This window comes from Exserohilum turcica, assembly GCF_000359705.1.
Source record: "Exserohilum turcica Et28A unplaced genomic scaffold SETTUscaffold_2, whole genome shotgun sequence".
Taxonomy (NCBI): Eukaryota; Fungi; Ascomycota; class Dothideomycetes; order Pleosporales; family Pleosporaceae; genus Exserohilum; species Exserohilum turcicum.
In genome coordinates this window covers 211081-236843 of record NW_007360025.1, presented here as the reverse complement: position 1 = coordinate 236843, position 25763 = coordinate 211081, and the positions used below count along the sequence as shown (strand labels likewise).

Below are 25763 nucleotides of genomic sequence, written 5' to 3'. Positions count from 1 at the left end.
ACAATGGCATTCAACCATCATCTCTTCCCTTACTAATTGTAAGTGTAGGATCTACTTACCAGGGTAGTCTGAGTTGACACTGAACAATTGTCGAATGATTGCTTCCATATATACGAAGTACCAATATGTACAAGAATAAATTGTGCATGTCCACTCCTCAAATTCAGAACACACTCAGCAAATAGTCCGTCCACCGTTACCAGAGAGGTTCCACTTGGTCTTGTTGGCCGCACAGGGGCTCTCTCTGACCGTGGTTCCATCAACACGCAGCGTGATGGCAATGTCTTTGCTGTTTGCAAATTCCGTTCTCGCCGACAAACGCACTTCTCCGCCGCCATTGACCGTTCCACCCTTGATGTTGACGTTGTAGCAGTTCTCAATCAGAACCGCGTTGTTTCCGGTGTTGGCCAGGTCGACGGTCCCGATTTCCGCACCACCAGACTGCGATACGCAAAAGACGCCGCGACCGCCTCCACGCGCCTTGACGCTCGACACACGGATGTTGGTCGAGTAGGCGCCATTCAGCTTTCCGGCTTCATTCGCAAAGCGCAGAGCCGCATACCCCGTTCCAGCACCGCAATTGTCGCAGTCAACCAGTCCCACATTCGCATTCGTCACTTTCTGCAGCAACAATCCGCACTCGCCGACGTTCTTGCCAATGACGCTACCCACCTCCAAGCGATCGATATTCCACGTCTCGACGCAGTGCGAGGTGCCGCCATTGCACGTGATAGTATCCATCTTGACATTGGTATTCGCCGCGCGATCGCGATCAAACCGGATGCCCATGCCGTTCTGCAGATTGAAATTAATCTTGCCCAGCGTGAGGTCGCGCGCGCCGGAGAAGCGCATGCCAAAGTACGTGGAGCCCGCCATGGTCAAGTACGGGATGTTGACGCCAGACTGGTCCGTCACTTCGATGTTGCCTCTGCCGCTCTTGATGGCCGCGGTAATGGTACCGCATCCTTCGAAAGTCTTGCCGCTGGTAATGGTTATGGTGTTGGCGCCAATGTTGCCCGAGGCCATGATGGACACGCGCTGTCCGCTGCTGATGCCGTCGACGGCGCTTTGGATCGCGCGGTAGTAGTCGGTGCCTGTGTATAGAGACTGTGTCCCTTTCATCGCAATAAAGGTGCCGCCTGAGCCTGTGACTCTGGCTGCGGGCGACCCGGAGCCGCACTGCGCAGAGGCGAGAGAGGCCAATGCCAGCACGGCGGCTGTGAGGCTGGGGAGTTGAAGCATGATTTGGAGGTGTATTTTGCGATGAGCAAGAAGGAAAGGAAAGAAAGAAAGAGAAAGAGAAAGGAAATCAAATTTGGGAATTCCCTTTCCCACAAATTTAAACAAGGCCAGTGTCAGAGAGAAGGAGGAAGGCCAAAAAGAAAGGAACCGAGCCACCCTTGCATACACACCAAGACACACCATCAAAGACGGAATAATATCCACCCTTTTTTATTTTTCTTTGCGCTCCGCTGCCGCAGTTATGCATGGCCTATGCACAAGTCTACTTGGCAACGAATATACATACATACATATACATACATGCACTTTCCGAGGCCCAAGGCGCAGAAACACATCACACGTCAGAAGACGTAAATACCCCTCCCCCCCCCCCCAGAAAATGGGGACAAGCCCTTGGAAACAACCAAACGAGCGTAACGCTAGATATTCTAAGCCCAATCTAATTACCGTTTTCCCCACTGGCCCCCCTGGCTCCTTCCATTTTCACTTGTACATACTTCCCGCTGGGCCCTGGTTCCCTTGGCCGCTTTGCACGACTAAGCGCGGGGAAAGGGGGAAAATGGGGGGATCAGGTAGTGCGGTGCGGTGCGGTGCGGTGCGGTGAATAGTTCTATATAGGTATAGATGTGTGCTGGGAAGAGAAGACAATGGAAGAGGAAGAGGAAGGAAAGTCAGAAAACGCCTCGTCAGAAAGAAAGAAAAAAAGGTCATGGATAAATATACATACATGGCTAGATTTCCTAAGTAAACGGTCCCAAGCAAGCGGAACCTACTGTACATAGTAACCAAACTCAAAATATATTTCTTATTCAACTTTTTTTCTTCCTCTCTTCCTTCCTTCCTCAATCTACTTACCGTGTCCTCTTTCTTTTTTTCTTTTCTCGCTGCTTGATTGATTTGCTTGCTTCTGTCTTGTCTGCATTTCTCCCTCTCTCTCTCTCTCCCTCTCGCGCGTATCCCCCTCCGTTTTGTCCCCACCCCGCGGACTTGAAAACACACACGGAAAAATATACTGTACAGCACACTTTATATCACGCGGCATGTGCAGGGATCAACGGGGCACTGCAGCAAAAAGGGCTTGGCAATCTCGGCCTTGCATGTGCAATTTAAAGTTTTGAAACAGTCACTTTAATAGCGGGTTGGTTAACTACTTACATAGTTCTTAGTCTGATCAGAGTCCTTTGGTCGTGTGTGTCCGCGGAGGGGGGTTCTCCATGGACTTTTTTTTTGTTTCCACTTTTTGTGCTCTTCTTTTTTTTTTCTTTTTTTTTTCTTTTTTTTTCTTTTTTTTTGCTTGTCGGAGGATTTGGTAGTTTTGTCTGCTTTTCTTCTCTCCCTTCTTTTTTTTGGGGGGGATTCTTGGCGGTGCGGTGGAGAATGCAGGGGGAGGAGGGAGGAGTAGGAAGGGAAATATGTGTGATTGGATGGGTGGATGGAATGACTAGGGTAGGGTAGGGGTGCTATGGTGTAACTGTATATCCGGCTCCATCTGGATATGTAATGTATGGGACTCATGCTGCAAACTTAGTTTGTGGACATTATCGCACGCTTTCCGCTTACCTTCCTTACTCGCTTCCATATATGATTAATTTTTTTTTCGCAAAATCTTCGGGTCGGTTGCGTATAATCTACTTCGCTTGCTTGCTTGCTTGCTTGATTACTTACGTCTCGCTGTGTTCTTACTCATGTCAACAATCCCAATCATTCATTCATTCATCCTCACGCTTAGGCATGTGTTATCCCACCAGTAACCTCACTACGTACCCCGATGCATCGAAATAACCCACCGCACCCGCCCCGCAGCCCTAGAAGTAGATGTGATCGCCACGCAGCACATGCCCATATCGATAAGGTACTCCTTGTTGCTTTACCCCGCAAGCAGGAATAAAGGAATCAAGTAAGGAATAGGAGAATGCCGCTCCACACCCCGCTCTCCGCAATCCTTCATCTCTATGTAGTACGCCTCTATATGCCGCCCGCGAGCCTCGGCACTTGCCCACCCACCTTCCTCATCCCGCGCCGTTTGATATTACAGCGGAAACCCCAACTAAACCTGCAACCCTTTTTTTGGCGTTGGCCTCCCGCGTCAGTACTAGCGCGCTGCGTAGGCACAGTACAGTACTGCCGACGGCACCAACGAGAAATCGTCGTAGTACTTACGTAGCTGGCTAGCTAGCTAGTAGCGAAGCTGCGTCTCGCACGCGCGCAATCAATCCAAATTTCGCAAGTCCCACACGTGTGTGTATGTGTGTATGTATGTATGTGTGTGTGTGTGGTGGAAATTTCTCCGCCCCGTCATGCGTGCCGGCTTGCTTGCACATGCCACATGCAACATGCAACATGCACATGTGCCGAGCCGTTGCCAAGATGGATACATGGCCAAGACTCCCGATACGGCTTTTCCAAGCACAAGAGTGTGAATTGGGGGTATTCTATGTCAAACCCGGGTGGTACTGAGGCGTTGTCTAAGGGTTGTGGGTTTGTGCGTGTGCGTGCGAGTGTTTTGCCGCTTATTTTGGTAAGGGAACGGGGGAATGCGTGGATGAGAGAGAGAGAGAGAGAGAGAGAGAGAGAGCGTGAAACACGCTCACACGTGCGGGTAAATGGGGTGGTGGTTCGTGGGCTGATGATGACGGGGTATGTTGGAGCGGCATATCTGCACTGGGTGATTGAAATGGCTTCGGGCAAATGGCAAATCCAGGAATCTTACTTTTGCATTGATAGTTACAGGGCTACGTGTTATTTGCTTTGCTTGCTGTCCATGTACGGATACAGGGGGGGTAGGTACAAGGATGATGGGCGGGGGGATATGGAGCTGGGTTGTACGGGGTATGGCAATTCTCTCAAGACAACGCCGCACATCCTTTAATTTCCCGCTTGTCGCATTAGCCCAGCTCACTTGACATGACTGTTTCGAACATGCCGTTGGGTAAGGAGCGATCACAGCTCCGACGGAGCCTGAAATGACGCCAGACAGTGCGGTTGAGTGAGCTGGGCTCGCTTCATGCTTGGTGTGGTCATCAGAAGAGAAGAATTCATATCAAGACTTGCAGTGGTGACAACGCAAGTGTGTAGTAGATGAATTGGAGCCAGTATGAAATACAACATAGTATGCTATGAACGCCATCATACATTGCGACCAAAGGTTCGTCTCACAGGTACTTCTTTTATGTATATAGTCACGTCACCTGCCGTTGAGCCATCTGTGGTGACTCGAATCTGAAGACTGCCGTCTTCCATTGCCTCGTACTCAGGTGAGTCGCCTGAGGCATAGTATCCTTCATCTACGTAAAACCGTACGGCTTCTTTGTTGGCTTCCTTCAAAGTCTGGCTGGTCCCGACGACACCCGTTTCGTCCTCCACGTAATGACTGGCCGTGTCCGCAACGATCTCGTAGCAGTAATCGAGATCGACTTCGTCGGGATACATCTTAGCGCATTCTTCCAGCACCTCTTGGAGTTCTAATGGGAACTCGGCCATATCATCGTCGCTCAACTCTTCTAAACTCTCGCGGCGCGTCTGCTCGGACGCTTGCGGCTGTGACGGAATTTGACCAGAGGCACTTTGCTGAGTATCACTCTGCGCTACCACTTGCGACACACCCGCAAGATTGGTAGGGGAATCAATCTGCCCATGGCTCAGCAGATCTACTCGGTGGTCGTCCATTTGCGCTCGTATGGTATCGTTGGTCTCCTCGAAGCAATACGTCTGCGTGCGGGGGCCGAGGTTTCGTTGATAAGATTTCAGGTCGGAGCTACAGTCGAGATTGAGCAAGTCCATGACTTGAAATACGTGTGCGACTATGATGATAACATGGTAGCGGTAATGAGACTGGTGAGGAAGGAGGTTACCCTAGTAGGGACTTGAGGGTTTATCGTTTTCACGTGACGTCATGCATACAGTATCTGACGCTAGCCGACTGCCTTCATCGTCATGACTGGACATTGCAACAACATTTCCCTTAGAATGGTTAAGATACTTGTTATCACATCTATTGTGTCAGGTGTTGTGCAAGACTGACTTCCCCTGGAGACGTAGGATAATACGATAACAGACGTCCTTTTTCAAGCTGTATCGTCGGTCAGCCTCGCGTCTGTAAGTATACGGTCCACCATACCAAAGTCCCTTTCCCTATTTTCTTCCTATTGGGCACCCGTACACGGCTTTGCCAAGCGCCTTTGGTACTTATTTCATATGTTACGTGAGCTACTGTACTGGGACTAGCCCTAGAGCCTACGGTATATATAGCTGACCTGCTCAAGTACTTTTCTCGAGCAGTGATCCAATACAAAGATCACTTGAACCAAGTTTCTATCTGCTATTTGCCTCCACACTTCCCTCTACTCTTCAAGCACTCAGTAAATACCACTGCAGCGCACCATTCCAAAACGCCGCAGTACACACAGTCTCTCGTCGAAGTAGTGTGACATCAATCTTTTACTATGTACTTGGACACAGGATTATTCCCTTGAACAATAAGCCCCAATGTCACCCATCCCCCTCCACACAACCAGAAACCATCCCCCAAAGTACCATGAGGGATTTCTGAAGGAAAGCATGGGGTGCTGTGTAGGGTAGTCATTCAGTCATCCAGTCAGTCAGTGTCAACATGGCCAAAGATGTCCATCCAAAAAAAAACCCCTATATCCAACACCAACACCCAACTCCACACCAATTCCAAAGCAAGAAACAAATTCTCAGCAAGAAGAAGAAGAAGACACTATATGCGAAAGAAGACTCTGCGGGAATTTCTCTTCAATTGCGTGACTCAAATCACTTGACACTTCGCCCAAGTACTACCCAGTAACTCCATATCCAAAAGGCTAAACGACAGAACAACCAAGTATGAAAAAGCCACAACACGACCCATCATGCACGTCCCAAAAAAAAAGAACGAGGGGAACCCAAGACGAAAAACGAACCAAACTAAACCTAACCTCCACCTACTCAAAAACATCACTAACAAAGCGATCCTCCTTGACCCTCTCCAGCCACTCCAGCGCCTCCTCCTCCGTCTTCTCCGGGTGCAGATCCCTGAAAATACGGATGACCACTTTGGCGGTACTCTTGGCCAACTTACTCGCACTACCACAGAGGAAGATTTTGGCGCCGCGCTGACCAAACAATTCCGCCAACTCCTTGCGCTCATCCCACATGCGGTCGGGCACACGCTGCGGTTTCTGGCCTGCTGGCGCGGACTTGGAGAAGCAGGGGCGCACGGTGACGATGCCGTCGGCTTGCCAGCGCGCGAGCTCTTCAGCGTACATGTAGTCGTGCTGGTAGTCGCGGCATCCAAAGTACAGGATTGCGGGGCCGAGGGCCGCGTTGCGGGCTTGCTTGATGGTGGCGCGTTCCTGGATGAAGCCGCGCATGGGCGCGATACCGGAGCCGGCGCAGATCATGATGAGCGGGGTGGTCGGGTCGGTGGGGAGATGGAAATTGGTGTTTGTCGGGCGTGTGAAGCAGCGGATTTTGTCGCCGGGCTCGGCGCGCGCGAGATACGTGGATGCGACGCCGTAGAAGCGGCGGTTGTGCCCGCTCCATGCCGGCTCGTCGTGTACGTCGTACGTCACGGTTGCGGTGAGGCGCTGCGCGGTGCTGCCGTCGGCCGCCTGGACGAATTCCACGTTGGCGAGCGGCGAGCTGGAAATGCTGTATTGGCGGGGCGCGAGCGGTTTGAGTGAGTCGAGGTAGACGGAAAAGGGGAGGGTGCAGTCTGGGTGGTCTTCGAGGAGGTCCAGCATGGTGAGGCGCTTGGGAATGACTTCGCTCTTGTATACTTCGTCGCTGGCGAGTCTGAGCAGCTCAGCGCGTTTATCTTCTGGCGTTGCGTTTGCGAGGAGCTGGAGTTGCCTTTGCGAAATGGGTGTGCCGAGCTCGACTCGCGTCATCAGGAGCTCATAGACGGCAATCGGAGCGTCGGTAGAGAGAAACGTCTTGTTAGTTCCAGTAATGGCAATGGTGTCGTCTGGCGCCAGGTCGAAGCGCTTCAGGACCCGTTTTGCTGTAAGCGTGTTGTTCAGTGGCAGCACAACCATATAGTCGCCAGAGCGATACGAGGTATTGGGCGGCAGCACGATTTCCATGTGCTTCTTAGCCAGTCCGACTTCACTGCCGCCCAAGTCCTTGTTGACCTGGACGAGGCCATACGCAATGTCTTTGCCTCCAAGGTACGTGGCGAACTTGGGAGGCGTGATTTGAGCCTTGAGTGCGCCATTGAGGACTTCAACCGTGGTGCCGCTCGTTTCTCGAAGTTTGGCCCACATCTGCTCCGACCAGCTTTCCCACGAGCCCATGAGGTCTTCTTTGACGTTGGCAAAGCCAGTCTCCATGAAGCGTGTTGCACCCATCTTTCCAAACAGTTCGTCGGTCAGCTTGGGCACGCGATGGTACGTGTGAGTCCAATCACTGTTGCCGACACCAAACACGGCATACTGCACGCCCTCGAGCTTTTTCGTCTCTGCACTGCTTTCCAGCCACGCGGTGAACTTCTTCGCATTGTCCGCCGGCTTCCCCTCGTACGAAGGCTCAATGATGATGACTGGATGGTCCTTTGGGATATTTTCAGTCGCAGAGTCCAAACTGCTCACATTGGCTTTGAATCCGTATCGCGCTGCATTTGACTCGAGGTCCTCGGCGTATGACTTGCAAGTGCCTGCATTCGATCCATAGAGTACGGTAATGGGCTTTGCGTCCCTGGCATCTCCGTCTTTGGCCTCTGCGCCGGAGGAGGCGGGCGTTTGCGATGGAGCGGCACCTCCAACAGCGCCCAGACTAGCCATGCTACGTCCGGGTCGTCTGCGGACCTTGATGTTGAAATCCTTGGGTTTCGACGTGAGAGACACTGCTAGGTCTGCAATCAATCAGCAATGAGTAGGCATTCGGGCCATGACGGATGTACTTACGCAGTTGGTATCCAGGGTCAGCCATTTCGACCTGGAATTTCTGCATAATGAGCGCAACAGTCATAACCATTTCTTGCTCGGCAAAAGCACGTCCAATGCAGGCTCGCACACCGTCACCAAATGCCTTCCAAGAGTTTGGCGGTAGATTCTCCCAGCCGCCATTCAGGAAGCGCTCAGGCCGGAATACATCGGCGTCATCTCCCCAGATCTTGGGGTCGTGATGCAGACCTGGCAGATTGCAGACAATAATATCCTCGGGTTGCACTTGGTATTTGCCCTATCAAACTCTTAATTACTACTCACAACCGAAAGAGTGAAAACTTACGGCAATCTTGGTCGGCTTCAATGCATGTTTGCCCAGGACTGCAATGGGCCCCTTGAACCGCAACGCTTCGTAAATGCTAAACTTGAGGTAAACCAAGCGCGAGAGGTGCTCAAGTTTCAAAGGGCCGTCTCCGACAACCTCGTCAACTTCCTGCTGAACCTTGAGGTATTTCTCGGGGTTCTTGAGAAGATGGTAAAACAGGTAACCAAGCGTACCGCTCGTGGTTTCATGGCCAGCGATCAAAAAGGTGACCATGTTGTAGCGGATCAACTCTTTTGACATTCTCTCGCCAGTGACTGGGTCGACGCCCTCAAGCATGGGGTTCAGCAGGTCCTTGGCACCGGGTTGCGGGTTTGCTATGCGTGCCTCGATAATCTTGTCGCAGACATCATGCATCTTCTTGATGTTTTCCTGACGGTTGGACTCGGCAAAGATGCGTAGCTTGTTCTCGAGCGCGGTTCGGCCGGCGCGTCTTCCAGATTCAAGCAGAACCTGGACCATTTGGTCGACAAACGGGTGTGGGTGGTCAGTGTAGAAGTTGTTGAATCTGTATCCAAATGCGCACAAACCAATCATTTCGAATGTGAGCCTCGTGAAATCATCGCCGCAGTTGATCTCGTGGTCTGGGCCGAAACGATCCCAGCGAAGCAGCATCTGGCTGGAAACTTCCATCATCTCGTCAAACATCTTGCGAATACCCATTGGGCCAAAGACAGGCATGAGCAGCCTGTGTGCAATGCCCCAGCCCTGAACTCTCGGTTAGCTGTATAACTTTCATAATCTATGGTTTTGACCAACCTTTTCTCCAGAATAAGCTGTGAACAGGCCATCTCCAGCGAGAGCCCGGACCTGTTCGAGGGCAGTATTGATGACCTTTTCGTACCGCTCGCCGTCACAGCAGTCGTTTATTGTGTCGTAGGAAGAGGCAACAATGACTTTGCCCTTGCGGCCTGGCATGTCCAGCTGGAAAATCTCGCCATATATGTCTGCAAGCCGCTGGAAGGAGCTGCCTGAGTCATCTGGATCGATTTCTGTGAGGTTGCCAGTAAAGTAATGTGGAGGAGGCTGCGGAATTGGGACAGAATCAGCAGAGTCGGACGCCATGATTGCAGGCTTCCTGGACGATTTGAGAGTTGTGAAATGATAGCACAGGTAGACTGGCCTATATAATTAAGAAAGAAAAGGTGCTGCCTGAGCTAAGACTCAGCGTGGTCCCTAGCTACATATATACCAGGTAACTAGCACATGGCTGGACATTTCAGCCTCGCATTCCCTCGCGGCTCACGGTGTGGTACTTCGGCCGAGCGCTGTCATAGCTGGCTGTCTTACGTCTGACATTGCAGGAATACCCGCCACGCAAGAAGAAAACCGGCAACGCACTTGATAGGCAACCGTTGGGGGCCAAGCGGTGGTACGATTGGCAAGGCTAGGCATGGCGGGCTTCAGCTGCGTGCGGCTGTGTCATGCCTCCCCGGTATGAGCTGCAGCGGTGCCAGGTGTGTCAGCAACCCCAACGTTGAAAGTAACGGGCGGTTGAGCCAGTAGATGTGGGGTAAAAAATATTGTACGTACGTACTGCATTCGCACGAACTGACAAGCTCGGCCGGCTGCGCGGCCTGCTGCCCGTAAGATCTGGGACCAGCCTATAATGGCGCTGTCAACGGCTTTCGCCTGTGGCAAGTTGCATGCATGCATGTTTGGCTAAGCTTTAGTCGGCCTTAGGAACGATCAAGGGGGCGTCTTATAGGGTACTGTCGTCATAGCGTGTGGTGAAGAAGATTGTGTTGAATCGAGTTGGTCGTGCCTCAGGTGAGTGCAACCATGGCTTTGCCAAGGCATGTTGCAATTAGGTACGTAAATGCCTCACAAGGCCCTTGTATTTTGTCAGGCGTACATTGCCTTGAACCTAGTCAGCGCAAGGTGTATGCAATGTAAAAGAGTGACACTTGGTAGAAAATCCATGCTTGAAGATGGCTGCTCAGATTTGTCTAGAGTGCTTTAATTTAACCATAGCGGAGTAGTATGCAAGTGCAAGTAAAACTACGATTCACTTGGGCGGTCAAAAGCAAAGGTAGATGGTAACAAGCCAGGGCTATATTTGGAATTTGCCGGTATATCAAAGTGTCATAAATGCGCTATGCCAAAAAACCATACAAAGTCCTCTTTGAATCCAGGAAACCAATGGACTGTAGGTGCAGGACTAAAACCCCCCCCCCCCCCCCCCAGACGCCATGCTCAATGCTATGCTGCGCTTCAACAAAGGAAAATCTGAAAGAAAGATTTTAAAGAAAAGGCCGTTGGTTTAGGCGAGTCCAAAAACTCCCTTCATACGCCTCCAGAGCTCCTTGCCCATGGCGCGCCTCGTGTCCTCGGTTCGGAGGGCAGCCTCCTTGTTCTCACTGGCCCTTCGAAGCAAAAAGTTCAAGCACTCGGTGGTGGTGCCCCAGGTCATGCACTTGACAACCTTGGCCTGCTTGTCGGCCTTCATTGTCTCGTCCTGGACCAGGGCCTGGGAAATCTCATCGGCCATGCCTTGGAGTTGGGCGTAGGTCAGACGTGGCAGCTGCTCGGCGGGGGTGGTGAGCATCTGAGCAGCACGGATCTTCTGGGCGGCTTGCACCGAAGCAAGGTTGTGGGTTGCGAGAACAATGTTGACGCGAGGGAAAGGAGTGCCGGGAGTGGGGGCAGGCACATTGTCGGTCCACTGCTGGCGGACAACAGCATCGGCGCAGGCATCGTAGTTGGCGTCGGTCCCGGCCTTTGTGTCAAAGGTGAGGTGCTTGGGCTCCGAAGTCAGGTATGCGCCGCGTACAAGCTTGACACCGGCAATGTAGTTGCCCTTGGAGGCCATTTCGAGGTGCTTGGCCAGACGCTTGGAGATGTCGCGGAGGTAGCACTGGTAAGTGATGTAGAGAACGGCGTGGCCTCGCTCGGGGGTGTTGTACTTTTTCTGGAGAGCAAGCGTCCACTTCTCAAGACCCAGGTTGGTGGCTTCTTCCTCGGCGCCAGGAAGGAGGCTGACGCCCTTTGCGGCGGCAGCATCGCAGGCTGCTGTGATGGCCTCCCACATCTCGGGGGTAGCATCTTGCTGGTTCTGGAGGAGCTTCAGCGCCTGGCGTCCAAGACCTGACCATCTACAGCATTGTTAGCACGTGCTCTGGGGAAAGGCGGTGCGCGGGTGCACGTACTTGAGTCCAACAAAGTCGCCTGCCTTGGCCATCTCGACGCTTTGCAGCATGCCCTTTCTCCATACCTCAATCTCCTTCTTGGTCTCGGCGGCGGTCGGGGCCTCGCCGCCCAGTACCTCGAGTGCGTACTCAAAAAGGATGCCGCCGTAGCCCAACGTGCGGGCAAAGTCGGTGTTCCTGACCACCTCGTCCTTGTGCTCTCCGACGCAGAATTGAGCATAAAACGTCTTCTTGAGCAGGTTGGACAGCACGGGGTTGCGGTCAATGCTCATGAGGTACGACTTGGAGTTGAGCATGCGCTGCAGGAGGGCAAAGCATGCATTGAGGAGCAGTGGCTGCGAGGACATGGCGGTGATGAGGTAGGAGCGGAGGACAGTGGACGTGGGGAGACGGGCGAGAACTGCCCTTGTCTGGGCGACGTGCGTCTCTGGCTGGTGGGCAAGGAGGTGGTGGGATGAGGCAGCCGATGACGTAGGGATGGAGACATTCTGGCGTGCGCTCTGGTGGACGTATCGGGGGGTGTGTGAAAGGGTCCTGGCGGAGTGGGCAAGAGCAAGGCTCTGGAAGCGGTGGAGGTTCTGTGTCCGGAGCATCACGGTGGTGGGCGTGGGATGGTGTGGTGCGGTGTGGTGTGGTGTGGTGTGGTGGTGGGCCGTCAGGCTGGGGCGGGCGGCGCTCTTGTAGGGCGGCGTGGGCGTCAGTGCGGAGCCAGCGATGGAGAGAGTCTGGGGTTGCAGCCGGTCTTGTGACCTTGGGCCATGGCGCGTCCGGGCTATATATCGTGCAGCATGGTCGTGGTGTTGGACATGGCGGCGCACGATGCTCGGCTTGCGTCGGCTCGCGCTAGTGAGGGCAGGGCGGTCGACCTGGAACCAGACTGATGCAGTGGCTTATTGGGCCATGGCGTGTGGGGAGCAGTGGAGAGGGTGGGAGCAGAGTGGAGAGCGGGAATGCTTATTGCGACTGAGGGGAACCGGCGCCCTGGAAACGGCCGCCGTCGCAGCGGCCGCCGTCGTGTTTGCATGGTTTGCGGTTTGCGCTGGGCGGGTGGAAATGCGTCGAAGCCGAGAACAAGAGGGAAAAGGCGCCTACGTATGCCAAGCCTCGCCTCTGCCACCAGCACATGGCGACACCATCTGCCATGTACACAGCGCTTTGCTTTTGCTACCGCCAGCCAGCAGCCACAGCCATGGCGACCTGACATGCCGCCGGCCTGTCTATCCCACAGCCGGCGACATTGCCTTCAGCGTGGGCGGATGGACATGGTGCATGGCCTATGGCAGTGTGCATGCTCTGCCACCCACCCACGCACAGAGCCGAGCGTAGCCACGGCCTCGCTCGCCCCTCTCCAATCCTCCTATTCTTCTGACACGACCATCTCCACCGGGGCTCGGCTCTACAGCGTCGACCGGTATCGGATGGGATGGCATGGAGCAAATTTTTGTTGTGCGTCGTTGAAAGCTTCTCGCACATAGTACATGTAAGCGCGAGGAAGGCCGTAGCGGCGGCGGAAAGCGTCGGCGGGCCCACAACGGCCCTCCGAGCATCCTCACGCTAGCACCATCTCCAGTCCAAGTCTGCCTCACTACTCGACGCCCACCACCGCCCATGGTGTCGTCCGAGAATACATCAAGACTCTGCATGGCCCCGTATTTGCTGTTTGCACATGACGCCAGCCCGTCTACGCTCAATCCTGCCTCCCGCGTGCTGCGTGCTACATGGTGCCAATCACATGACTGGCCTCACTTTCTATTCGACCCTGTCTGGGGACAGTTGCCGTACAGCCATTCGACTCTCTGTGATTGGGCAACTGTGATACTGGCCACAAAGTCCCTCATAAAGTTTCTCTCCAGTCACCGTTCAAGCTTGCCCCAGCTTCGTCAATTACTCTGCATCATGCTCTTACGCCCATAGTCTTGTTCCGCTGTAAACTACGCAAAGCAATTTCTCGAGCATACATTAACTAAAACCCCACCAGCAAATGCCCTGAAATCTGGTCGTCACGCTTCATCATACGTGGAGAAGATCACGCGTGGGGGACCACTCTGACTCCCCGAGACTGGACGTGCGTCATCAGCTGCTTCGGCCCTCCCTCTGAGCTTGCGACACGTCGAGTGATGACAATCGCCTCGAATACGCCCGTAATTCACGCCTTGCATCCCTCCTATCGGGAAGGCGAACCGACCACCTTCCCCAGAAGACACGCCATCTTGGCAAATGGCCCATCCTCACAAGCGTGCGGGTGAACTTTTCGGCGCGCCTTGGCCTGAGAAGTGCATCTTCAAGACTGGAGAATCGGTCCGCGTAATACTTGGGGTGGGGGATCATGGAGCCTGGCACATGAGTGTGGGGGCATGGATGCTCATGTCTGCTGATGCGTGGGTTGAGCAGTCTTGGGTTGGGTAAGCTTGTGGATGAGAATACATCATCAGAGCTTTCGATATGGTGTCCCTATAGGCTGTAAAAAGCTGGGTATGGCACGTGATACCACTACTTGCTGGGCCACTACTATCCAGAGAAGCAATCATAGACATAGTTAAGTAACCGATATTTCCAATGACACTAAACGTCTATTCCAAGATTCTTCACTCCAAACTGCATGCATACCATTCATGTGACCCTTAGACAGCACCCGCTCCTGCCTCTGGCACCTGCGCGCCTTCCTGCCCAGCCTGCACCCTCTCGCCATTCGTCTTCACAGCCTCGCCATTCGTCTTCACAGCCTCACCACTCGCCAATGCCTTGAAAGCATTCAACAGATCCCTCTTCAAGTCTTCCCAGTTCTCCACGCCGATACTAACACGCAACAGCGTCTCATCCACCGTACTGTCGCTCATCCGCCGCCACTCAATCAGGCTCTCCACACCACCCAGACTGGTAGCATGATGGAAGAGACGCAGTTTCGAAGGAAGCGCTCGCGCCTGCTGAATCTCCTTCATGTAGATGCTGAAGACGGGGCCAAACCCGTTTGGCATTTGTTTCTTGAGCCACGACATGTCGGATGTCTGCAGTGACGCATGCGACACTTTGCTGACAACCTTGCTGACTGCTTCGGCATCTTCCCCCTTGCCGTTGAGTGAATCATGCAGCCACGCAACAAGACGATCAGCACTGGACGACTGGCGTTGAACACGGAGATCCAGAGTACGCAGACTGCGTACGCCGAGCCAACCCTCCAGACTGCCCAGTACACCCCCGAGAAAGATGCGCTCGACTCGGAGCGTCTTTGCGCGCTTGAGGCCCTCGGGTCCAGCAGACGTTGCGAGAATGCCGCACAGCATATCGCTATGGCCGCCAATATACTTTGTCCCACTATGCATGACGACATCCGCGCCCCATTTGAACGGGTCCTGGAGGCCCGGCGGCGCAAACGTTGCATCCACGCTCAGCAATGCGCCTCTCTTGTGCGCCCTCTCCGCATACTTTGCGATTTCAAAGGCCTCGCCTGTGGGATTCAGCGGCGTCTCCAGATGCACAAGATCGCCTTTTCCCAGGCCCGCAGCATCCCAGGTCGCCTCGTCCGCATGCAGATCCACCGTCTTGACACCGTGCATCTTCTTGTGCAGATCAATCACCCCATGGCACCCGTGATACCCGCCACTGATGGCCACAACCTTGGGCACCACGTTGACCAGCAGCGCGTGGAACGCACTTAGCCCGCTCGAATAACTAACAACCTGGTTGGCCAGCCCCTCACTTCCTTGCAGCTCTTGCTCCGTAGCCTCAGGATACAGCAATGGCGCCAAGATGGTTTCCAGCCGGTTGGTGCTTGCGGATGCGAGTCGTGAATACACCAGTGGCGTCTGCAAGTCTACGTATTCGACCTCCTCAGGAACTGGCTGGAGAGCGTCTGGGTCGCGTAGATACCGGAATGTCGTCGACGTGTGAATCGGCGGCGCGACATCAGCGAGCACATTGACGCCGTCGTCGGCATGGATACCGTGAGTCGAGGGATGATACGACGACATGCCAACCGCAGCAAAGGGGAAAGACCAGCACACAATTTCAAGTGAAAAAAATAAAAAAAAAGGATTAAATCTAGAAAAAGAATTTCACAATCTCAAGATACTTGCCAATTGTACCTTAACCCTACTTACTTACAAGGACTCTGTGGTTTGTGAGTCAATCGAACGAAGAAGAAGGAAAAAAAAAGGAGAGAAAGAACTCTATGTACGTAAATTTCCGTAATAACAACACGCACGCACGCCCGCCCTACGTGTACTTTTTTTTACTTACTTACCCGACTTACTTCCTTACTTAGCGACTTTTAGCTACTTACTTACGTACTGTATCCCATGCCGCAGCGGCGCCCCGAAAATGTCGACATCGCACCTCATTATTCGCGCTGACGCCAAGAAAAAAATAGCGGATCCCACGCCTTGTGTGCCCCGCCATCACTCCTTATCACTATCACTACTGCTAAATACCCTACTTACTCCTGCTCGTGTATCTATGTAGATTTACTCCCACAGCTAAATTACTGTGTTGATTTGAGATGTTATACCAGCGCGATGCAACAAAAGTGCGTGCAATTCCCTTCCTTCTATCTCACTTTTCTTTCTTTTTGGTGTAAGTAGGTAAACTTACTTAGTAAGGCTGACGGACAGAAGTGGGGGGGGAGTGTTGTCAAGTAATGTCCAACGCGCCGTTTGCTAATCTCATTTCAATGCAAGTATAACTTGGTATGCATGAATGCCATGGAACAGGACTCGGACTAGATACTTACAGGTAAATGTTCAAGTCGGAATGGCTTCGCCGGCTCGTGGCGGCAGGCCCTTGTCTTGTCCAAGGCGCGCATCCATCTCACCAGTGCTGAGTGCGAGAGCCCTATGACGAGTGCGGGGTAGATAAGTACTGGTACGGTAGTAGAGAGAGCTGCCCCGCACTCGGGCAACAAAATTCATCACTGGAATCACATGGGTATTGGGGGGGGGAGTCCAGCAAGGCGTGTGCATGTGTGGGGAAAAAATATTTTTAGACATGGACATAAAAAAAAATTACATTGCATGTGAGAGACTTATAGCTGGTTGCATCATTTACTTCATAGCGCTCGCATCAACCAAAAAGTGGCCTTGTCTACTTGGGAAGAAGATCGTGTGCCCTCGCTAGCCCCATTCTCAAATAATCACAACCATCTATTGGATTCCAGCTGCGACAATAGTAGGTGGGGCGTTCTTGTTCTTGATAGTACCGCTTGGGGAGCCGCATGCTTCAATGGCTCGGACGACCTTGTACGACTCGACATCGCCCTCGGGAACACCGCCAAACACCACGTGCTTACCGTCGAGCCATGAAGTGACGACGGTGGTGATGAAGAATTGTGAACCGTTGCTACAACCCGTCAGCTTCAACCTAGTATACGAATCTGTCGACGACGTACGTGTTGGGACCGGCGTTGGCCATGGAGAGGAGGAAGGGACGGTCGTGCTGCAGCTTGAAGTTCTCGTCGGCGAACTTGTCGCCGTAGATGGACTTGCCGCCAGTGCCCTGGTAGTCTGTCAGCCAGCTGCTCTGATTGTGTCTCGCCAGGCGCCTACGTTGCCGCGGGTAAAGTCACCACCCTGGAGCATGAACTGGGGGATCACGCGATGGAACTTGGAGCCCTTGTAGCCAAAGCCCTTCTCGCCCGTGCAGAGAGCGCGGAAGTTCTCAGCCGTCTTGGGAACTACATCGTCAAAGAGCTCAAAGTTGATGCGGCCGGTTTGTTCTGGACAGTTCCACCATCAGTGACTGACATAGCCTCGGGGCTGCTTTGGCCGGGGTGCCATGGGGCGTAACTACCTGCTACTTCGCCGGTTTTTGTCACAGTGCCGGCTTGGTCAATCTCGACGGTTGGGCCGCTCCAGGTGCAATCAAAGTAGGCTTTGATGGTCATGTTGTAGGCCGAGGGCGTGAAGAAGCGTTTGGTGACGGGGGCGCGGAATCGGGGAGCTGCACGGAAGGCAGATAGAGCAGAGGCTCGAGGTAGGTGGGGCATGATGCAGGCGCGGGGTGTAGAGTCTAACCTGAAAGGTAGTCAGGCCTGTGTACCTTGGCGGTGAATCGGGGGAGACCAGCGCGGCGGCTGCCGGCGCAGAGTGCCGTCTTCGCGGGCTGAGGCGCTGTGTCGGTGAGGGGGATTTCGCCTTACTGTAGTCGTCTTCTGGCGATTGCCCGTGGTTGATGCACGGCCGACGGCTAGATGCAGAGGCGATGGTACAGAGAGACGGGCGCAATGGCTTCGCTATGCAATGCGGGGCGTGGAATTGACACAAGTATAGCACAATGGCGGGCACAAGACCGGAGAGAGAGGGAGCGGCTGGGGCAGTTGAAGCAGACGGGCGGAAAACTTTGGATACCTCGAGCTCGAGCACAAACCGCCAGCGTCCTTGGCGCGTTCCCCGATTCGGCACGTCGATTGCTCCCACATCCAGGATGGGGACATGGGCTGCTTCTCCCCGTGCTGCCGTTGCATATCCATGTGCCATGGCCGTCGCCAGCACGTGGCAACCCAGAGCTGAGCGCCTTTCCGTCTCTGCGTCGCCGCATCGATGGCAGAACGGGCGTTCATGCTGAGGGGACGGGGAGGCCCGGGCGCTTGTCACGTGCATCGATTGGGCATCGGAGAGCCCCTCGGCCATGCCACGCAACGACTGGGTTTCATGGCCATGTAAAAACATAAACAGGAGCAACTTGTGCGCGACAAGGTGAATTGGCGGCTGAGACCCTGCGTCTTCACACCATTGGCTTGAAACCTGTGTCACATCTTTGTCTTTGCCTGTTTCTGCGAGGCGCCCTCGGGGGTCCGCTACCGAGCCCTCCACTACCCAAGCTGCCACCCCAACCCGCTCACCCACGACATACACCCTCCCGACCACGCGCGCAATATCCACAATCATGGACCTGAGCAGCTTAAAAGACCAAGTGACCAACCTCACCCTCTACGACCTCAAGGCGGGATTCCGCAAGGCCCAAAATGGTACGCCGCCGAGACTGAAGCCAGCTGGCCCTTGCTAACGCGCTGCCCAGCCGTCATGAACTACACCGAGATGGAGGCCAAGGTGCGCGAGGCGACGAATAACGAACCATGGGGTAAGCAGCTCGCGCGCATTGCATGAGTCGAGGCTGACAAGGTGCAAGGCGCTTCGTCGACGGCATTACAAGAGATCGCCAATGGCACGTTCAACTAGTAGGTCATGTTCCTGGGAAGCCCACGACTGCTGCTGACGGAGCAGCCAACTGCTGAATGAGATTATGCCCATGATCTACAAGCGCTTTACAGAGAAGGCTTCGGAGGAATGGCGACAGATCTACAAGGTACGCCACATGGCTGGGGTCACTACACAAGCTGACAGCGTAGGCTTTGCAACTTCTCGAGTACCTGATCAAGCACGGTTCCGAACGAGTGATTGACGACGCGCGGTCTCACGTATCGCTGCTCAAGATGCTGCGCCAGTTCCATTACATTGACCAGAACGGCAAAGACCAAGGCATCAACGTACGAAACCGCGCCAAGGAACTCGCCGAGCTTCTGAGTGATGTTGACCGTATTCGAACCGAGCGCAAGAAGGCCCGCGCGAACCGGAACAAGTTCGGTGGCGTCGAGGGCGGGGCGATGGGCGGCTTCTCCGGCAGCGGAGGCTTCTCAGGAGGCAGTGGAGGCGGCAGATATGGCGGGTTTGGCAGTGAGTCGGCAGACTATGGAGGCTACAGAGGGGAGGTTTATGGCGACGGTGGCGGTTTTGGCGGCAACCAGAGCGGCTTCGCCGACACACAACAGCGACGAGAGCGGTTCGACGAGTACGACGAGTACGACGAGGGTGAGAGCGCGACTCCTGCACCGGCACGAAGAAAAGAACCCTCGGCAACCCGAAAAGAGGTCAAAAAAGAAGAACCAAAACCCAAAGCACCGGAGCCAGTGGTGGATCTGCTCGCCTGGGACGATGAGCCTGCGCCAGCCTCGACCGCAGCTGGAAAGAAGCCTGCTACGGCTGCACATGACGACTTTGGAGACGACGATGATTTCGATGACTTCCAGTCGGCAGCACCGGCGGCTCCAGCAGCCAAGCCAGCTTCGTCGGCGTTCAACATGGCGCCTCCAGCATCTACGTCTACCATTACTTCCTCGACCCAGTTCGCCGCACCGCAGGCTCAGTCTGTCTCACAAAACAACAACCTGAACAACCTGTTTGCGACCGTCTCGCCACCACCCGCCGCCAACAGGATGGGCGGACCCCCATCTGTCGCTTCGCCCATGGCCCAGCCACCGCAGCCGACTGGATATCAGGCAACAGGACCCAACTACTTCACCTCAGTACCTCAGCCTTCTCCTCAATCGAGTTCCTCTACACCTTCTGCCATGTCTGCCGGCGGGCGCATTGGAGGAGCTGCCCCCAAGAAGGCTGGCGGCGACGCCTTCGCATCCCTGCTTGCTACTGCCGCACCCAAGAAGGCTGCTACGCCCACACAAAAGGTCACCATGGGCGATCTAGCAAAGCAAAAGACGTCGCAAGGACTGTGGGGTGCTCCGGCAGCTCCGTCCGCCAGTACGCCTGCTACTCAGACACCGCAGTCAGGCTCCAACGCTGGTGGCGCCTTGGGTGATTTGCTGGGATGAGCGATGCTGCAGCACCTAGTCCCCATAATGTATGGCGTTGAGGGGTAAAATGGGGTGTTGAGATGGGTTGGTCAAGACGATAGTGTAGCGCCCGAGAATACAGCAAGACCGGATGGGATGTTGGTTGTGTTTGGCGTGCGCCGGTAATGAGGTCTCCGCAAATGCAACCATGCTATTGGCTGCCGTGCCGTGACCCCCCTGCATCACTTTCCGCGCACACCCCCGCGGCCAAGATGAATGTGAACGTGACGCGCGATATGTGAAAACAACCGCTCCCTCTCCTTGCCGTACACAAGCATGCTTCAATGCAGCTCTCGAGCCTTTTCCTTCGTACCGCCTTGCTGCTGCTGCCCATAGCGCTGGCCAGCACAACATGGCTGTACCTGTACCCGGTCTTTCACGGCTGCGCATTTCCCGCACCACCGCCCGCCCTTGCGCAGCCCCTGGCGCCCTTTCGCCTTCTATCACTCGGTGATCCCCAGCTCGAAGGCGACTCTTCGCTGCCTGACCCTTATGCCCTCGTCTTTCCGTCAGTCGAGAACCTCGTGGCCGACCTGCGCGGTGCTGCAGACGTGGCCGAGCAGCTAGACATAGCAAGAGAGGCCGCCAAGGGCGTTGTCAAGGACGCGCAGAAATGGCTAGAGGGAAAGAGAAAGGCCGTTGATCTCTGGGGCAACGACTTGTATCTCGCGCATATTGTGCGAAGTCTTCGGTGGTGGACTGAGCCCACGCACGTTAGCGTGTTGGGAGACTTGCTGGGCAGCCAGTGGGTGACTGATGGCGAGTTCAGGAAACGCGCGGGGAGATACTGGAACACGGTCATGAAAGGTTTGGAGAGGGTGCCGGATGCCGTCTTTGGTGCTGGCCATGTCGAGGTCCCGAGGGAAGCGCCGGCAGAACCAGCTGCGGAGGAGAATGCGGAACACGACGGTGAAAACACAGATAAAGACACCAAGTCAGAAAAACCCGATCCTGACGAGGAGAAGCCGGAGCGCCAGGTGCATTGGGGTGGCACAAGAGAAGTCTTGGGCGCAGACAAGGACTGGGAGAAGCGAGTTATTAACATTGCAGGAAACCATGATGTCGGCTATGCAGGAGACCTCACGGAGTCGCGTCTCGACCGGTTCGAACGCGCTTTTGGCAGTGTCAATTGGGACATTTGGTTCACACTGCCCGATGCCCTGCGTTCCAACGAGACGGCTGATCTGGACAAACGACACCCCGACAGACCCCCGACCCTCCGCCTCGTCGTCCTCAATACCATGAATCTCGATACTCCTGCCTGGTCTCCCGCACTCCAGACCGAAACATACAACTTTATGAACCACATCATCACCAGCTCGCTTCCTGTCACCGACAAAACCCACGCCACCATTCTTCTCACACACATTCCCCTCGAGAAAGAAGCCGGCATATGCGTCGACAGTCCATTGTTTGACTTCTACGATAGCGGACATGGAGTCAAGGAGCAGAACATGCTTTCAGACCATGGCACCAAGACGATTCTCGAGGGCGTCTTTGGCATGAGTCGCAGTCGCTATGTGGCTGGTGGAGGCCAAGGCAGAAAGGGCATCATTATGAACGGGCACGATCATGCTGGCTGTGATGTGGTGCATTATATCAGACAAGATGGTGGCGAGAGTACGTGTCGAGCGGAGGAAATCAAGAAAGAGGATGCCTACTGGCCGACCAGCGCCACCAATGAGACTACGATCGCTACGTCAATGGAGGTTCATGGCGTCGACATGAACGGAGTCGCAGCCAACGAAAGCGAGCAAGATCCTACGTCCAACGATACCGACTCTGCGTCTGAATCCTCAACAGAGTCTTCAGAGCCTGTTGCAGAATCTCCCCCCGAGCCTGCAACACCGCAATGGCGCGCCCGCCGTTTTCCACACCGCCCTTATGAAATCACGCCTGAAAATGAATGCACCGATATCAATGCCTCTCCACATATCCGCGAAATCACCCTGCGCAGCATGATGGGCGAGTACTCCGGCTACGCAGGATTCCTGTCTGCATGGTTCGACGAGCAAAAGGGGGAGCGAGGCGAATGGGTATTTGAGTTTAGTACCTGCGGCGTCGGAGTGCAGCATTGGTGGTGGGGAATCCATATCGTGGATCTGGTGCTGCTGATTGCCCTGCTTGGTGCTGCCATCACGCGAGCAGTCGAGCAAGCAGCAATGGGCCAGGCTGTGACGGGCAAGGCCAAGTCCGTAGGCCTAGAGAAACGTGCAAAGCCTGCTGAGGTGCAGCGGACTGTATATAGCAGCTCTGGCGGGAGAACGGCTTCCGTGACGGAAGTCACGAAGCGCCGGATATAGATTTGTTTTGTTCGTGTGCATAGTTATCTGAATACAGTAGATTTGTTGCATGATAGAAAGGTACATGTCGTTTGGACATGATGTGGATACGCAATTCCTCGCGAGTTCTATCATGCTTGCTACATGGCTTGCTTTCTACAATCACAAATACTTTTTCTCGTCACCCCCCTGTAAAGCGACACTCCTCTCATTAGTATCGTGTTTATCAAAGCCAGGTCGGGACTACTATTGCCTCCATTCCTCCACTTCCTACTCACAGCGGATGTGAACTGTGTATGTTACTTATCAGTCGACGCATACTACCCTGCTTATTATATTTACTCGCCACATAGTACATACGACGCACCCTTGTGACACCTGCCCAGCGTGCAATCCATCGTGGACAACCTGCCTCTATCGTCGATATACTGCTGATTCTCTAGTTCAAGAATCACGACGACAACGCGCTACCTTCATTCACTGCCGCACGCGCGCTGCACGGCGGATAGACGTACCCAGTCTCTAAAACAAGCTACAGTTTCGGGACTGCCCTCCCCTTTGCATCCTCCTTGATCAGCTCCGCAGCCCCCTCGCCAATCCCATACGCCACCATCTGCGTATGCCCGTTATTCACCTTGGGCGCCGCCGACACATCGGCAACACGCAGGTTCCGCACACCACGCACCCGAAGACGAGAATCAAGCACCGCATTCGCATCATCGGGTTTCCCCATGGCACACGTACCCGAGGCGTGATAACCTAAGCGAAACCCGCATTAGCACAGTGAGATGCAAAAGCGCAAAGTCATGGACTTACAAGTAGTAGCATGCTGTCTGACGTGGCTTTCCCAATCCTCCCTCTTCGTAAATCCATGGTGTGCCAGATCCGCCGGCCAACTCCCTTTGATAATGTCCTTTGTGCCTCGTCCCTTCATGACAATCTCGTTTGCAAACTTGCACGCCTCGGTCATGACGAGCATGTCGAGCGGATCATCCAGATACTTGTGATCGACAACGGGGTTTTCAAGCGCATCTTTAGACCGCAGCTTGACACTGCCTCTGCTATGCTGGTTGAACAGCAGCGCACACATGGCGAACGCGTGTTTGCGGTCGACGGGGAAATCCGTGTATTGCTTGGGTCCGCCGTAGAGCTCCGTGTTCCAGAACTCGATGTTGGGCTGGTTGGGTGCGAGGCCCATGGGGTCGCGGCCGGGTTCTCGCGGGGCCTTGTTCCAGAGAGGCGAGTCGTTGAGGCGGTCGTCGAGACGCGCCCATCCGAAGATGCCAAAGGGGAATGTGGAGAGGATTCCGGTTTTCTTTTCTTTCCAGAGCTGGTAGGTGGATTCGGCGGCGTTGTCGTGGTGCGCGAGGTAGTCGTTTGTGAGGTTGGGTTGTGAGACCTCGTAGAAGATGAAGCAGAGCTGGTTTACGTGTTAGCAGCAGCAAGTGAAGTCTTGTTCGGAAGAAACGTACAACATGGTCCATGAGGTTGCCACCGACACCAGGGAGATTGACAAGACAATCGATGCCGTGTTTCTCTAGCTCTTCTTTTGGTCCTATTCCCGAACGCATCAGGATTGGCGGACTGCAGTATGCTCCTGCGCTGACTATGACTTCTTTCTTTGCTTCATACTCGATCCTCTTGCCGCTCTTTGAAATGGTCGAGACGCCAGTCGCAGTGAGCCCGTTTTTCTCGTTCTTTAGCATGACTTTATCCACGGTCACTTCAGTTTTGATAGTGATGTTGTTCCTGCGATAGGTCTTGGTGATAAAGTCTGCGGCTGTGCTTCGAATACCCTGGTGCACCGTTCTTGGTACGTCGCCGCATCCATGTGCTGTTTCGCCCGTGGTAAACATGTCAGCGTGGTATGGGAGCCCTTGATCTATGAGGCTTTCGCGAACTCGTTCAGAAATGGGGGCTAGATCGTGTGGCTCTGTGTGAAGAGGGCCTGATGTTCCGTGAGCTGACGCATCGGCCTTGTGCCAATCTTTGCTGTGAAATGTTTCTGCCTTTGCAGTCGTTAGTTTTTCGATCTGACCTAGTAGAGCCAGTACCTCTTACCTTTTTCATATAATCAAACATCTTATCGCCAGTCCATTCATCCAGACCCCAGTCGTCATAATCTTGTTTCGTCCCGCGAATACACAAAGTGCCATTGACACCACTCGAACCACCCAGGAATCGCCCTCTACTGACTTTGACTTGGCGGTTGTCAATCTTCTCCATGGGTTCTGTGACAATGTTCCAATCCGTTTCGCTGTCAAAGTTCTGACTCCATCTGCAAGTCGTTCAGCTAGGTTCACAGCATGCGCTAATGGTGGACTTACCCGCCTGCCATATGGACATTCTCAAGATCTGCATTATCAGGTCCAGCCTCTAGTACGAGAATCTTCGCATTTCGGTCTTCAGCAAGGCGGCCCGCTACAACGCAGCCTGCATTGCCACCACTAGTAATAGTTAGGGATTCGGAATTTACTCTCAACCTCAAGATGAGTTGTTTCTATCTTTGTTCAAGTATGAAAACCAAGACTCTTACCCGCAAACAATGTAATCGTAAACCTCGACCGGCTCAGCCGCGTTGATACGTTCGGTAGACATGACGGCAGTAGTATCAACTGTAAACCAAACACAAAAAGCAAAACCGCTGAAGCTGCAACATCTCCGTAAACCTCGAGGTTGAGCACGATCTATATAAACCCCTCGTTTATGGCACCGTACTGCACGGAAAGAAACCGCGCGCCCTCCCAACGCAGCCAAGCACGTAAGATGCCAGCCACGGCATTGCATTTGCGAGAGAACAAAAGAAAGAATGCGCTAGCCAACCACCACAAGCAACAATTCCAAAAACTTCTGTCCAATGGAATAAGCACCGGTCTATACAGCGCACGTCTTACAGCTGCAAGCATCAACCTTAACGTTCCAGCACCAGGTAAGAAAGGGTAAAAAAAGCGGAATACATCCGAGACGCCAACGTGGACGCAATATGGATACATAGTCTATTTTTTTCCAAGGAACCTTTCTTGACCGCTATTGGGCCAGCGTTTACAATTACCGCCTTGGGGCATGGCACCGAGATCTGAAGAGATACATAGGCCTAAGTAGCGGATACGGGGTGCCAAAGTATTCTTCCCCCCCCCCCCCCGCCACGCGGGTCCGCTCGTGTGGAGCAGCGGATGCGGGGTAAGTCGCGGATGGAGGAGACGG

General features: G+C 54.1%; 9 protein-coding genes across 9 annotated transcripts; 2 read left to right on the top strand and 7 right to left on the bottom strand.

Annotated features, from left to right (window-relative positions):
* Positions 1–174: 174 nt before the first annotated feature.
* SETTUDRAFT_87440 (uncharacterized protein) lies at positions 175–1242 on the bottom strand (the record flags this gene model as incomplete). The annotated part of the gene is made up of 1 exon (XM_008027035.1): positions 175–1242. One exon carries the CDS (start codon positions 1240–1242, stop codon positions 175–177), a length of 1068 nt encoding a protein of 355 aa, XP_008025226.1.
* Positions 1243–4331: 3089 nt separating this feature from the next.
* SETTUDRAFT_162803 (uncharacterized protein) lies at positions 4332–4988 on the bottom strand. The gene has a single exon (XM_008027034.1). The coding sequence runs from the start codon at positions 4906–4908 to the stop codon at positions 4369–4371; it is 540 nt and encodes a 179-aa protein (XP_008025225.1). The 5' UTR covers positions 4909–4988; the 3' UTR covers positions 4332–4368.
* Positions 4989–6185: 1197 nt separating this feature from the next.
* On the bottom strand, positions 6186–9576 carry SETTUDRAFT_30896 (uncharacterized protein; the record flags this gene model as incomplete). Its single annotated transcript, XM_008026807.1, has 4 exons — positions 6186–8095; positions 8148–8424; positions 8473–9219; positions 9271–9576. 4 exons carry the CDS (start codon positions 9574–9576, stop codon positions 6186–6188), a joined length of 3240 nt encoding a protein of 1079 aa, XP_008024998.1.
* A 1198-nt stretch (positions 9577–10774) lies between these two features.
* SETTUDRAFT_134732 (uncharacterized protein) lies at positions 10775–12253 on the bottom strand (the record flags this gene model as incomplete). The annotated part of the gene is made up of 2 exons (XM_008027033.1): positions 10775–11606; positions 11661–12253. 2 exons carry the CDS (start codon positions 12251–12253, stop codon positions 10775–10777), a joined length of 1425 nt encoding a protein of 474 aa, XP_008025224.1.
* A 1961-nt stretch (positions 12254–14214) lies between these two features.
* SETTUDRAFT_162801 (uncharacterized protein) lies at positions 14215–15663 on the bottom strand. The gene has a single exon (XM_008027032.1). The coding sequence runs from the start codon at positions 15626–15628 to the stop codon at positions 14282–14284; it is 1347 nt and encodes a 448-aa protein (XP_008025223.1). The 5' UTR covers positions 15629–15663; the 3' UTR covers positions 14215–14281.
* Positions 15664–16649: 986 nt separating this feature from the next.
* On the bottom strand, positions 16650–17649 carry SETTUDRAFT_162800 (uncharacterized protein). The gene is made up of 4 exons (XM_008027031.1): positions 17442–17649; positions 17198–17367; positions 17041–17147; positions 16650–16991 (listed from the first exon to the last, which is right to left on the bottom strand). The coding sequence occupies exons 1-4, from the start codon at positions 17635–17637 to the stop codon at positions 16796–16798; spliced, it is 669 nt and encodes a 222-aa protein (XP_008025222.1). The 5' UTR covers positions 17638–17649; the 3' UTR covers positions 16650–16795.
* Positions 17650–18512: 863 nt separating this feature from the next.
* On the top strand, positions 18513–20448 carry SETTUDRAFT_162799 (uncharacterized protein). Its single transcript, XM_008027030.1, has 5 exons — positions 18513–18618; positions 18669–18731; positions 18780–18828; positions 18875–18956; positions 19000–20448. Exons 1-5 carry the CDS (start codon positions 18537–18539, stop codon positions 20254–20256), a joined length of 1533 nt encoding a protein of 510 aa, XP_008025221.1. The 5' UTR covers positions 18513–18536; the 3' UTR covers positions 20257–20448.
* Positions 20449–20561: 113 nt separating this feature from the next.
* Positions 20562–22581, top strand: SETTUDRAFT_114897 (uncharacterized protein; the record flags this gene model as incomplete). Its single annotated transcript, XM_008027029.1, has 1 exon — positions 20562–22581. One exon carries the CDS (start codon positions 20562–20564, stop codon positions 22578–22580), a length of 2019 nt encoding a protein of 672 aa, XP_008025220.1.
* Positions 22582–23091: 510 nt separating this feature from the next.
* Positions 23092–25157, bottom strand: SETTUDRAFT_89387 (uncharacterized protein; the record flags this gene model as incomplete). The annotated part of the gene is made up of 6 exons (XM_008027028.1): positions 23092–23318; positions 23376–23979; positions 24032–24568; positions 24621–24837; positions 24887–25006; positions 25096–25157. The coding sequence occupies 6 exons, from the start codon at positions 25155–25157 to the stop codon at positions 23092–23094; spliced, it is 1767 nt and encodes a 588-aa protein (XP_008025219.1).
* Between the last annotated feature and the right edge of the window lie 606 nt (positions 25158–25763).

Excerpts from the sequence above, each read along its gene's own strand:
- SETTUDRAFT_162803 (XM_008027034.1), bottom strand. The coding sequence starts at position 4,908 with ATGGACGACCACCGAGTAGATCTGCTGAGCCATGGGCAGATTGATTCC.
- SETTUDRAFT_162801 (XM_008027032.1), bottom strand. The coding sequence starts at position 15,628 with ATGTCGTCGTATCATCCCTCGACTCACGGTATCCATGCCGACGACGGC.
- SETTUDRAFT_162800 (XM_008027031.1), bottom strand. The coding sequence starts at position 17,637 with ATGCCCCACCTACCTCGAGCCTCTGCTCTATCTGCCTTCCGTGCAGCT. Across the intron at positions 17,368-17,441 it reads AAAAACCGGCGAAGTAGCAG|AACAAACCGGCCGCATCAAC; the intron begins GTAGTTACGCCC and ends GGAACTGTCCAG. Across the intron at positions 16,992-17,040 it reads GCCAACGCCGGTCCCAACAC|CAACGGTTCACAATTCTTCA; the intron begins GTACGTCGTCGA and ends GACGGGTTGTAG.
- SETTUDRAFT_162799 (XM_008027030.1), top strand. The coding sequence starts at position 18,537 with ATGGACCTGAGCAGCTTAAAAGACCAAGTGACCAACCTCACCCTCTAC. Across the intron at positions 18,829-18,874 it reads GCCAATGGCACGTTCAACTA|CCAACTGCTGAATGAGATTA; the intron begins GTAGGTCATGTT and ends CTGACGGAGCAG. Across the intron at positions 18,957-18,999 it reads AATGGCGACAGATCTACAAG|GCTTTGCAACTTCTCGAGTA; the intron begins GTACGCCACATG and ends CTGACAGCGTAG.